Here is a 13,685-nt window from a genome sequence, read left to right on the forward strand (position 1 = left end):
GTGCATGCAGGCATGCTAAACGAGTCAAAATTGTAATCATTAAAATAGAACCACAGATAAACCACTTGCACACTCAGCTCTATTCAAATGATGCCCCTAAGGCAGAAAAGCACGATAAAAGAACTGTTTGATCTTTCCCATTTCTTTATACACCAATTGCTTTATACAAGACAAAACAACCAAGTCAGGCAAAAAACAGACCTCAATTCTTATGTGTGGACTTTAATGATTTACTTTAAAAACAACAGAAGTAGGGGGACAATGAAAAAAGAGACACTGCCATCACTGTCATCTTTAAGCCATAACTTATGGTCATATCAGCTCTTTTTAGTGCCTGGGTGAAGGCTTGCCAGAGGAGGGCTGAGGGAGACGAAACTTGGCCATCTGCATATCCAGGTCTGCAAATGTGTAGGGGTTGTAGCTGTGGTGCTGGTAGTTTTTGTAAGTGCTGTTATCAAACAGTTCTTCTGGCTCCGAAGGCACAGCTGCAGCTTCTGCAGTAAGGAGGGGGAGGGAAAGAAAGATGTAAGAAAACTGGTAGAAGGGTGAGCTTTACAAAATGTCTTGTCTGGGAACAGAAATAAAACCAGGTCAGTTAATGCAGTACTAGGTTTAGTCCTGTGTCCCTGTTACTGATTTTAAAGTAGTAACTGCTGCTTGAAGGGATTCATCACACCACATTTGATAATTTCTAAAAATGAGAACAAAGATGCAGTTTTGTAAGAGTTTTTTGAGGGGACTGCACATTTCCACATTACTCATGCCAACCCAAGGAGGTTTGTGGCCACATTTTACAGTGGCAGCAACCCCCAATGGAGTATGGAGACACTAGCATAAGGAGCATCAAGGATCATGTTTGTGACTGGAAAAAGGATGTCAAGAAAAACATGTTTCCAGAGAGTAAAACAGCCCATCATAGAGAAAGAGTGATACTGCAGAGGTAAGAAAAGAAATGGAACAAGTCCAAAAAAAAAAAAAAGGGGGGGGGGGGGATGTCCGACACCCGCACAGCGCTATGTTACTCTTAAACAGAGATACAAGAGAGAGGGATTTCCTGTAAATCTGCCAGCATGCTGTGACAGTAAAGTTTTGTTTTTCTTTTTTAAATGAAAATACATTAAAAACTTTTTTCCACCTACACTTAACGAATATGATTCCAGATAAACCAAAAGCTAGGATTTCAAAATGTGAAATAAACAAGTGGTGCAAGGTGAGGAGTGGGGAAGGAAGGTTACTTCAGGAAGCAGGAATACAGTCTTGGGATGTGTGGGACACTTCCAACTTCAAACACATCTAACAGCTGTGTAGTTGGATCATCTGAAAGGATTTGCACTCTTCTTTTTTGGGACTCAGTTTTTAAAAAAGGGCCTGCAATCCTGATTCCTGGAGTACTCCCACCAACTGCAGCCACTCCCAGCTTCTCCTCGTCCAGCTGCTGTTAGGGAAGAGCAGTATATTCATCTACACTACAATCATGAGCCACTGATGCACCAGGGTTAATGATCTGTGACCTCAACATTACCTCAGGCACCTGTAACTCACATTCCATACACACAAAGATAAGGGTGCAAATGAGCCCATGTGAACAGACGTTAACATGAGAAAATAGCAGTCAACTACTCTGTGAGGGAAAACAGACACTGTTAGCAGTCCTAGGACAAGAACACTCAAACTGTGAAAGAGTTCAGTTGGTCACAAAGTCAAAAGGAAGACTGCACAAGCAGGTTTAGTGTAGCAGTATGCAAGAAGTAAGTTCATCTGATGACAAACCTTTAATCACATACACCTTTGCCCTTGATCCTCCACAACAATTAACTTCAGTTTGAGTATACAAGTCAAGTAAATCCTCCAACAGTAGCATAACAGAGTATGGATGAAAAGAGCCCAAAAGCTCTACAAGCATCGACCCACAGTGTGTACAGTAGAAAGCACAACTGGAGAAGAACTACTTATTCCAATTTAAAATGATTCTATCATGATTAACAGGAAGTTAAAAGATTCCACCTCGTGATATACACTACCGGTCAACAGTTTTAGAACATCCCAATTTTCAGTGGAAATTATGCAGTTCAATGTCTCATTGCACTCTGAAATGAAACAACGGTACAAATGAGCAATTTGAGTTAAAAAACAAATCATAGAATCAATTTACAGAGTAAAATGTATTCTAAACTTTTGACTCAAAGTAGCCACTTTGGCAGATATAACAGCAGCACACACCCGTGGCATTCTCTCTACAATAGAAATCAAATATTCTTCACAAAGTTCTTCCAATATCTGTTGCAGAAGTTCCCATAAATGTCGCACCTGTAGGTTGCTTTGCTTCCACTCTTCTCTCCAGTTCATCCCAAACCAGCTCGATGGGGTTTGGGGCTTACTACGACTACTATTGAGCTGTTGTCCCGTGAGCCGCCATCACACAAGCTGTTAACTCTCAGAAACTTGTCCTCTGATTCAGTTGTGTCTTTGGGTCTGCAGACCTCTTCCTGTCACAGTTTGTTTCTGAGCCTTTGGATGGTGAAAGAAACTACTCACTGACACCTGGACTTTCTTTGCAGTTTCTCTGTAGAAGACATTTTTAAGTGTTATGATGGTCCATCTCTCTTCCATTTTTAACTGCCTGTTTCTCGCTATTTTTGTAGCAACACTCTACTTTCAGCAGTACAATACAGTTCAACTGATGCTCACGAGGGTATGGTACCACAGTGTGTTCCAACACTGCTTTTATGCAGGCAGAGGGGGAAGTAATCCAGAAAGGTTGGAACACCTGTAGGAATTAGTAGCAGCAGCTTTCAAGGCTTGATCAACCTCCTTTGCTGCACAACAGCCTTAAATTGTTAACCTATGTTGTGTTCCCTGAAAAAGGCCTTTGTGTATAATTCTGTACATTATTTTACAGTTTTGGGTAACTTTTTTTTTGTAAACCTCTGGCAGTTCACCACTTACCTTTGTACATTTTCAAGCTGTTCATTGGACCTGAATGACTTGAACTGCAACAAACAACTGGAAGAACTGTGGTGCTCTAAAACGTTTGACCGGCAGTGTATATTAAAAAAAGAAAAAAAGAAGTGTTCCACATTAGAGTACAGTAACCACTGTAGCACAACTGAAATCAGCTCAACCTGTGTTCCCTATATGTCCACTATATGATCGCTTCAATGTTATTAGCAGGAAATAAGCATTTTAGCCATTCTGTGACTAGAGGGTGTGGGAGGGGTCAGGAGCTGCAGAAAACACTATCTGGCATCATGCACTCCAATATAATCGATCCCAGAAAGAACGAAGAAAACTCAATGAAGCTTGTTTCTGTCACAAACATGATATTGTGCCAGTTTTCATGTGCCTACAGTATGTTCCTGAGATGATTTCAGTCTACTTTCTAGTCCCGTTATTGTTTGCCAGCACTAAATTGGCAAGCAGTTCAATCTGCAAAGATGACCTCCATAGAGGTTTTCATCCCGTTTACTTTTTCAGTTCTCTTATGCGGATGAGCAGAACTTTCAGGGAACTTAAAACAATCAACATCAGTGTAAAGTTGGCATATTCTAATGTCAGGAACAACAAACCTCCGACATTTGTCTTTAACCTGAACATCATTGTTGCCAGTGTTTTGGGGTTTGTCAGAGAAAAACAAGTTGCATATCCCAAAGTACTCTCTAATATTACAGACAAGTTTAAACTACTGCATCTCCCTTATTTATGTTGGGATCAGAGATATTGCTTTAGTTGCTGTAACTTCTAAGTTAATAATGTTTATTCTTATCCTCTTGTCCCACATGGGAAATTTGTCTTGGACAAACGGTGCTAAACATAGTAGCATTCTGATAATAAAACCAACACCTAGAGACGCTTAAAGGAGGCCATTAAATAGAAAACACGGACGATACTTTTAAAATACAACATGAACTGTTACATGTGAGGGAAGCTGCCGCCTGGTTAACAGAGCAACAGCACTCAGACTGTGTTTGGAGGCACAGGCAGAAAAACAATGGTCATTTCTAGAAGAGCCATAAATAAAAAGAGAGGGAGGTAAAGATTTAAGGGTCAGGGTAGTGTAGTGTGTACCCTTAGAGTGTTCAGCTGTGGCCTCTGTCTGCAGTTCCTCTCCTGCAGTTTCAGTTACAATAGGAGCAAGGTCCATCTGCTCCTCGGTGCTCCCTGCACAGACTGAAGCTTCAGCCGCAGCAGCAACTTCAGCAGGACGGGCGTCTTCTGCTCCAGCTTCAGCAGCAGCGTCAACAGCTTCAGCAGGACGGGCGTCTTCTGCTCCAGCTTCAGCAGCAGCGTCAACAGCTTCAGCAGGACGGGCGTCTTCTGCTCCAGCTTCAGCAGCAGCATCAACAGCTTCAGCAGGACGGGCGTCTTCTGCTCCAGCTTCAGCAGCAGCGTCAACAGCTTCAGCAGGACGGGCGTCTTCTGCTCCAGCTTCAGCAGCTTCGCCTCCAGCCACAGGAGCAGCTTCAGCAGAGGAAGACCTTGGGTCTTTTAGAGCCTCACCAATGGCTTCTATTTGAGCATCAACAGGAAATGCAGCATCTTTTGTCACTCCTGCAGCAGTTTTGGCTGAAACGTCAGACCCAGTCACCTCTCGAGTGATGATTTCTGGGCCTGACTTCACCAGCTTCTCAAAACCAACACTGGGTACAGTCACTGTAGCTTGAGCTGCTCCTAAGGGTGCTGGTGTTTCTACACCAGGTGTGATAGGAGCCCCATATTCATTCTGAGCTTCGATAGTGCCTGCCTTTACTCCTGTGACTGTGATCCTCTGGGGTTCTGCCTCTGGTGCAAAGCCCTTGATTTCTTTCTTCTTCTCATCCTCAGAGTCAGAGTCCGAATCGGAGTCGGTAGAGTCCGAATCGGAGTCGGTAGAGTCTGAATCGGAGTCGGCTGCTGGTTCAGCAGCTACTTGCTCACTGGCAGCAGTAACAGGAGTGATGGCTTGTGCAGCTACAATGCTTTCTGCAGTGGAGACAACCGCTGGTCCCGTTCCATCCACAGACTGTGCTGGGAAACATCCAGGCCCTGAAAGTCTAACTGGGAAGGCAACTGCTGTCTTGTAGGCTAACAGGTTTGCTCTCTCATCTGGAGCCTCTGTTGCTGAAGAAAATGGTAAATATAACATAAACAGTTAAATAATAAAATAATATATTCAATTTGATTTGTGGGTGTGCATTCACAACTCCTCTTAGATACTTTTAAATCCCACTTCGAGTCAAATGTACTTCCCCAATCCCAGAATCTGGAACTGTTACCTCACAAACCTATTGTATACGTAACAGAACATCGTTTAAACATTTGATGTTTTCTGACACATCTTACAATTTTATGAACAATATAAGCTTTTTTGAAAAGTGTTACTAAAAAAAGAAATGGCAGGGAAAATATTTTGTAACCGATTAGTTTAACAGGCAACAGGTCAGTGACATGATTGAAGAGAGCATCTTAATGAGGTCGAATTTCTAAAGAAGCAAAGATGAACAGATGATCACCAACTTCTAAAAACTGCCTCTGCAAACTGTGGAACGATTTCAGTATAACGTAAAATTATGGAGACTTTGAAATCGCGTCAGCTGCAGTTCATGGTATCATCAAAAGAATCAGAATTAAGAGAATCTCTAAGCAGGTACGTGCTGCAAACAAATACTGGATTTTTAGGGCTTCAAGCTCCACAACATTAAAACGGGCATGAACACTGAAGAGAAGAGGGACGACCCAAAGTCTGCATCTCTACACTAAAATAGGAGATGGGGAATTTTGATTATCAAGAAATAACATGTTTAAGATCATTCAGAATAGCGTCGTACAAATTTAGAAAATTGGCTATTAGACAGAAGGACCACAAAACTAACATGTCACAGAGTAAAACAGCAGCAGCTTTCTCCCTTACAGACTTCTAGTGAATTCAATTAAAATGATTCAAATGTACCACATGCTCTAAAATGTAAAAATCATATGGCACATTGTCTGTGAAGGTTCTCAGTCATCCAGGTCATCGTAGTCAAAGGAGCTTGCAAAGAAAAGCGTCTGGACTAGGGCTGCCACGATTTGTCGACTAGTCACGATTACGTCGACTATCAAAATCGTCGACGACTGATTTAATAGTCGAAGCGTCGTTTGAAGCTTTGTAAGATCACAAAAGACGCAGGAATAATAGCAGGATTTAAGAGTGTAATAACGGACTGAAACAGAAGATGGCAGCATTGCATATACAAGGATGCCAGCTGCCGTTAAACCCCGAAGAAGAAGAAGAAGCAGCTGTGTCCCAGAATTCATAGCGCGGCCCAGCGCAGTTTCCAACAATGGCGGCAGCTAGTTAGTTTTAATGTTACTCTTATTATTCTTTCTGGGTCACAAAATAAACGTTTAACATATTTTCAGGCGAGAATGTAGCTGTGTAAACCTCAAATATCTGCTCAGTTTATCAAGACACCGCATATTTTCAAAAGCGCTCCGACGTTTTCGGAGACATCTGTTACCCACTAGCTCGTTAGCGAGCCGGGGGCTAGGCTCACTAGCGCCGCGAGAACACCGGACTCCCCGCAAATCGTTTTCAAACCCACCGCCGTCTTTCGCTACTCAGGTTAAACATGATATATGAGTCACTTAGATAACTTAAAATGTTATTGTTTGGCTTTTTTTTTAGTATTTTATTTGTTCCTGAGTAAATCAGTTTGTCTGAGATTAAAGTTATAGTTTTTACACAGCTGAATAAACTCAAGCAGACAACTGATTATCAGAAGTGTGAGATGCTCCAGAATATACCCCAGGACACTGGGGTATATTCTGGAGCATATTCTGGGGTATATTTTAGATAGCAAGGAGTTTATTAAACTTCACCGAAACAATCTGCAAATTTCATTAAAATTTAATAAACTATCATCTTGTCTTTATTTTTAGTTAGCACAGACCTTAAACACTTAAAGCTGTAAGCTAATGATAGTTATATAAGAGCAGATGCTGCTGGTGCAATAAGCTGTAGTTTTACGTCCAATGGATGATGATCTGATTAGTCGACTAATCGCAAAAATAATCGGTGACTAGTCGACTATCAAAATAATCGTTTGTGGCAGCCCTAGTCTGGACCTCTTTGAGTTACTTGAAGACGTTTCACCTCTCATCCGAGAAGCTTCTTCACCCGAAACTCTGGCTGATTGGGACCCACACCCAGTTTCACACCTTGGCTCAGGCGATTAGAGGATCATCAGGGGGTCCTTTTGTCCCTCTGTGGGGGGTCACTCCCACTAGGTTTATATCTGGGACTCTCCACCATTTGACCTTAGAACTGAAGAAGCTTCTCGGATGAGAGGTGAAACGTCTTCAAGCAACTTAAAGAAGTCCAGACGCTTTTCTTTGCAAGCTTCTTTGACCATATGGCACATTAGCTTCACTGTGGAAAGAGGTGCATGTTACGCTTTAAAGGCATCATAACTGAAAGTACACATATACTCATCATGCACATATGCATTATTGTATGAATGAACAAAAGCAACCACCCAGCACAACTTAAAAAGCCACAGCGTAAAGCAGTTAACAGAACCCAAAGGTCTTTTTCTTGCCTGCACTCTTGGTCTTCTTCCCAGGTTTTGCTGGTTTTTCAGTCTTGGTGCAGAACGAAGCAGCTGGAGAAGTCCTCAGGATTCCCAAGTTCTCCAACTGGAGACGCTGCAGAAGAGAACAAAACATTGTCCAGTGAGAGTACAGAACCACACATTCAGGCTCGTTTTTGTGATCATTTCACTGGTTCTCGCAGTGTCCTATTTTCTTAATCCTGTCTGAAAAGACCTGACACACATCAACTTCTTTATAGTCACTTTAAGTCTATCTGCACCATTTTTGCATCCACCACCACTAAGCATTTATTTATCTGACCAATTTTAAAGTCTGCCACGAAGAGGAAACTGCCTGAACACCATCAACACTGTCCACCGTGAAGTGAGTTTTACATTGTCATGGTCTGAGAGGGTGCTGACCTATTAAGAAACCTCTGGTCTACCTCCAAATTCTCCGACTTCACCTCAAACCACCTGAAACTTGGACACACTAGGGCACGGGTGTCAAACTGCAGCCCTCGAGGGCCGGAGTCCTGAAACGTTTAAATGTGTCCCTGCTGCAACACATCTGAATAAACTATGATCCTTAACACACATCAAAAGTGTTTTTAGAATGGATAGAGCAGGCTAACATCACACTGAGGCTACGTTCACTCTGCAGGTCTTAATGCTCAATTCAGATTTTTTGACCAAATCCGGTTTTTTTGTCTGCTCGTTCACACTACAAATAAAATGCGACAGCAAACGCGCTCTAGTGTGAACGCTCAAAGCGGCCGCATGCGCAAAAGAAGACGTCACACACAACGCGCTCTGTTTAGACCCAGAACAACAGCATGTTTGACTGATGGCCCTTAATGTAAAGACTTCAGACTTTACGTTTTCCAATTTTTGCTTTAAGTTATTTTGTTATTGACATAATAATGTAAATAACCTAATAATGATCCTTATTGCTGTTTTAGAGGAGCGCTGCTTCAAAGGATAGCTGCAGATTTCTGTCAGAATCTGCAGATTATACAGTACAAATAAAATGCTTTCTAAAACATCAGATATGTATCGGATTCAGGACCACATACGAAAGTGACCCAGATTGGATTTGTGCCGTTCACACTGTCACACCATGATCGGATAGATGGGTCGAATAGGGTCACAAAAAAAAAAAAAAAAAAAATCGGATTTGATGCGCTTTCGCCTGCAGTGTGAACGCAGCCTTACTGAATGTCCTTCCCAAAGATCCCAACTTCAACCTTATTGAAAATTTGTGGACTACACTTAAAAGTTGGATCCATCCCAGGAATCCAACCAATTTAAATAAACTCTACCAATTGTACCAGAAAGATTGGTCATATAACCAGCCAGAATTATGCCAGAGGTTTACTGGTGACTACCAAAAGCATCTGGTTGAGGTGTCAGTGTTTGCATATATTCAAGCCAGTATGTATATTTTTGACTGTGTATGGAAAATCCAAAATAAATTCAAACTTTAAAGCCATTAAAGATATATGCTGTACAATCATTCCACCCTGGAAAAAAGAACAAGTCAAATTAGTGTGACATTCATGCCCAGTGATGAGCGTATATAAACTTCTGACCTAAACTGTACACACTGCTCGTTTTGAGCGCTCTTACTTAGACTGATCAACTGTAACATTATAATCATCTTCCTAACATAGTGTTGGTCCTCCTTCAGCTGCCAAAACAACCCTGACTTCAGGCCGAGGCATGGACTACACCAGACTCCTGATGGTGCGCAGTGGAATCTGGCACCAACATGTCAGATCCTTCAGGTCCTGTAAGCTGCGAGCTGGGACCTCCATAGATCTGACTTTTTTGTCCTACACGTCTCACAGATGCTCGACTGAACTGAGATCTTGGGATTTGGAGGCCAAGTGAGTGCCTCAAAATCATTGTTGTGAACCATGAACCATTTCTGAACCTTTTTGCTCCGTGGCAGCATGCATTACCTCGGCCATCAGAGAATACCCACAAAGATTCACGTTTTCCCAGCAGAACTTTACCCAAAGCATCACATTGCCGTCACACTAGGAGATGCTCTGACCCCGTCGTCTAGCCATCCCACTTTGGCCCTTATCAAACAGTCAAATCCTCATGCTTCCCCGTTTCTTCCTGCTTCTAACACATGATGCTTGGGGAGAAAATGTCCACTTACTCCCAAATATATTCCAAATCAGGTCAGCAAATCAAAATTTTACTTCACATGTCAATGATCATAATGTTATGCCTGATGAGTAAATTCATCTATTCATAAAATCAGACTGTGAAGACATTTTAGCTTTATTATGTTCGTTTATCACCTATTTTATCAAGTCACCGAGGAAAGGTGTGAGTTGGGGCTGACACGCCTGGGAAGGGTTCTAAAAGTCGGTCCCAAGGCCAACACTCCCAAACACAAGCTAAAAACATGTATAAAACATGTATACAGTCAAGTGCAGCAGGGAATGCTGGGACTTCTACAAAGGAGAAACCAAACAGCCATCCCACAACATGGAAGAGCCACCACAGCGTAAGACTCAGTTGTACACCTGCACATAAAGGATGCCGATGTTCACATTTTGGACCAAGGGACAAAAAGTACGTGAGGACCATCATCATCATCATCTGACAGGAGCCATCAGCCACCAACAATTCAGTTTTGTGCCTGTATGCTGTGCAATCCATCCCCCCTAAGAAAAAAATCAGTCCTAACCGTGATAAAAACCGGCTTAAACTATCAGAGCACAGAGATCATTTATTTCCCCTTTTTCAAAGTGGTTCGCCTCTTTCCAATAACAACAGGAACAAACGATGTGACCTGTAACTGTGACAGTTTCAGGGTCATGTGTCGGTGCTGCGGTTGGCCTGTCCTGTTCCGACAGTTGCCGTCTGGTCTGTACTACAGACGCCAGCGTTGATGTGACTGAGTCCAAGTGTTGTATCTGTACTAGTACAACTAAACACGACACCGATACAGTAAAACACTGAGAGCTAGTACAGTTCTTGTTACCTTGAGAGGACCCAATCGTCCTATGCGAAACAAGAAAGTCGCCATTTCGTGTTCCCAATATTATTCTCCGGTCGGAAACTGGGCTTAAATACAAGAGTTCCGTGATACCAATGGAACTTTGAAAAACAATGTTTTGATTTTAAAGGATTTAAAAGCGACGTGATTCGATAGGCCTTCTTTTTACTTTTACTATATAGTGATTTAGGTTGTGTCAGTACAGACATTTGGAGGCTTCTCCTCGTGTAAATAAGCGAGACTCACTCTTGTGGCGGCGCCACAGCGGATCACCTGCCTCCATCTATCCCCGTGGAGATGAAACCCATCTCCACAGTGACACCTGCTGGCCAATTTGGCTGTGGTCACAACTGCTTATTATACTGTGACTGTGAATAACTCAACACAAATTTCGGAGAAATCCACACAAACAACAAACAAAAATATTGAGACTGTTAAAGACAACAAGCTGTGACTGTAATGGATTCTCCCTCTGTTAACAATCGTGCTGCTCTTTACAATAAATCAGTTTATAACGTAAAACACACAGAGAGGAGACTGCTGTGTTTGCTGCAATAAGCACACAGGTTTCCAGCTGCATTTCCAAGTAGGATTCAGCAGGTCAGAAAACCCTAACACTGGCTGTAATGGCTCCACATAGGGAGAAGGATCGACTCCCAGCAATTTCTATTGTGGGCTTCTGTAGATTTTCTTTATGCACATGCTGTAATCTGCTGACCTGCTGCTCTCTGTGTCCTTAAACAACTGAATTTAACAAGATGTCAGCAGTTTCATCCCCCACACTGACACTATACAGTTTATACTGTCTTTACACTTGACAGTGTACAGCTGGAGTTCAGTGAATTAATCTAAGCATCATCAGCTTAAATACAAATTCATCTCTGCCAGACTTGATAAAACCTAAATCTGAGCATGAGCACCACAGCCACTGTGTATCCGTACAACACAGTGCTTTACTGTGTTGTACACACTCACTACAGTTACTGGACTCTACACACTGTCACTTTAAACAATGCCACTTTGAATGCTCACTGCACAGTTTTGCACAAACTGTAAATGCTAAACTATTTGTTTTAAATTCTCCATAATTTTTAACACTTTTAGTATTTTTATTACATTTTTAATTTTAGTATTATTATTTTTTCTTTAATATACCTGTTTACTTTATATATGTTCATGTAAAGTTGGGGGACACGCGTCTAAGAATTTCAATAGGACTACATGTTGCTACAATGTTATCTGTATATGACAATTTGTATGAATAGTCTGTGGGCCACTGTTGCTTGTGCTGTACAAAGTAAGCAGCCAGGGCGGTGAAGAGGGAAGATATACGAAAGTACCTGGAGAGCTGAAGTGAAACTGACTGTTAATTGTAATGAAAAAATGTCCACGACAGATGCTGTCTATGCTTTTCTTGCTGTATTTAGTTTTACATCTGCTCCCAGCGATGTACAATTAGGATCTTAAAGGCTTTCATGGGAGCATATCTGAAGTGGGTGAACAGCTTGCTCTTGCTGTTAGAACATGTATGTAGACAGACGTGTTTCTGGGACCATAAATTATGCATTAGCTGCTCTTTTTATACCCAATCATGTCACTGACCTGGCCAGTTAACATAATCAATGGCAAAAGATATTTCTTTTGATGACACTTACTTTTCCAGCTTTTTGTTCTCCCCACCCCAACTTCGAAGAGCTGACGCTGCCATCAAATTCAAAATGAGAAATTATAATCATGAATTACTGTATTCTGTTTTTATTTATATTTTACACAGTGTTACAACTTTTCTACTTTTGGAGTTGGTAGAGAATTTACTCCAGTGTCCTGTTATATTTTAAGTAACAAGGAGCAGACGGCTGAGTCTATTAAACTCCACTGAGACAGCTGGTGACACAAATCTGAAGGCTAGACCGTCCCCTTTCACAGCCACTCACTTCCAGCATTCTCAGTCTTCGGAGGACTTGGCCCACGTAGACTGTGAAGGCCGGGTCCCCCGAAGGATGCAGCTCCTGAATTGAGAAAAAGCTAATGTAGGCTTTAAGGGTCCTCCTTTCCAGGCATCTGAGGACCAGGTGTCCCACCAACAGGGTCCACAGAGACATTACGATAAAAAGTGTTTTGCCTCAGTTGTTGCCAACTGCGCCGATGTGTCAAGCCATCCTGCACAAAGAGGTGCAGAACAACGCTGTCACAGACATAAATAAAAGGGTGCAGTATGTTCAAAAAAGGGGGAAAAATCAAAGTACAGGTCAGTCTGTCTCCCAGCGAGGGTGGAGCTGTACGAGCTTTGGATGCAATCCCCCGGGTCCTATGGTTGCCATGGAGAGGGAGTAACACAGTCACTCATACCCTAACATTCACATACATATACTCTTTTGGACATACTGGGGGCAACTCAGGGTTCAGCATCTTGCTCAAAGATACTTTGACACAGGACAGGAGGGGCAAGGGATTCATCCACCAACCTTCCAGCTTGCTTTACTATTTGAGCCACAGCCACAGCTGACAACAGACCCAGTTTCTTATGAGGCTTCTCTGTCACTGGGTCTTATGGAGAATTTTCACCAGCACCTTGCTCTATTTCACAAGGGAAACGGTTTCATTTAGAGCTTGCTTGCGTTGCCCCGTGTATCCCTCCCTGTGGCTGGATGCCATCTCAGTGACATGGTGCAAGTTTCCCACAAATGCCGTTTAAAAAAGTATTCACTGTGGGTATCCCCGTGGGTATGATGGATATGAGCAAAACTGTAACAACAGATGCCATGTTGACAGGGTGGGGCTGCCATGCTGCCAGGCCCCAGTGCTCGAGCTGTTGTACATATTTCTGTACAGCCTGCGTGCGCTGGGCACAATGAGCCATTCACTAAAACAACAGACCCTAAACCTGAACAGCAGCATCACAGCAATGTTAAAATACCTCAATAATAAACTTCCCCGCCTTTCAAGCTAAGCGCTACCTGTGCTGGAAGTATGAGCAGTCTTTAAATCTTAATTTTCAAGGTTTTGCTCCGATTTTAAAGTTATTTTTACTCGTACTTCTTCTCCTGTGGACACGGCCGCGCTTCTTATGTGCGTCCCGTACTCAAGGGGCGTTCCGTGACGTATTTCGTACGCGACAA

General features: G+C 42.4%; 1 protein-coding gene across 2 annotated transcripts; it reads right to left on the bottom strand.

Moving 5' to 3' along the window:
• Positions 1 to 206: 206 nt before the first annotated feature.
• LOC146556127 (uncharacterized) lies at positions 207 to 10,808 on the bottom strand. Of its 2 annotated transcripts, XM_085249603.1 has the most exons (4): positions 10,552 to 10,784; positions 7,557 to 7,662; positions 4,066 to 5,097; positions 207 to 494 (listed from the first exon to the last, which is right to left on the bottom strand). In XM_085249603.1, the coding sequence occupies exons 1-4, from the start codon at positions 10,594 to 10,596 to the stop codon at positions 328 to 330; spliced, it is 1,350 nt and encodes a 449-aa protein (XP_085105729.1). In that variant the 5' UTR covers positions 10,597 to 10,784; the 3' UTR covers positions 207 to 327. The 2 variants fall into 2 exon arrangements, with proteins under 2 accessions (XP_085105729.1, XP_085105728.1); XM_085249602.1 differs by having other exon boundaries at positions 437 to 5,097; positions 10,552 to 10,808.
• Between the last annotated feature and the right edge of the window lie 2,877 nt (positions 10,809 to 13,685).

This window comes from Mchenga conophoros, linkage group LG16, assembly GCF_057382185.1.
Source record: "Mchenga conophoros isolate Kocher_MC1m ecotype Shallow Benthic linkage group LG16, M_conophoros_male_GT1.1, whole genome shotgun sequence".
Taxonomy (NCBI): Eukaryota; Metazoa; Chordata; class Actinopteri; order Cichliformes; family Cichlidae; genus Mchenga; species Mchenga conophoros.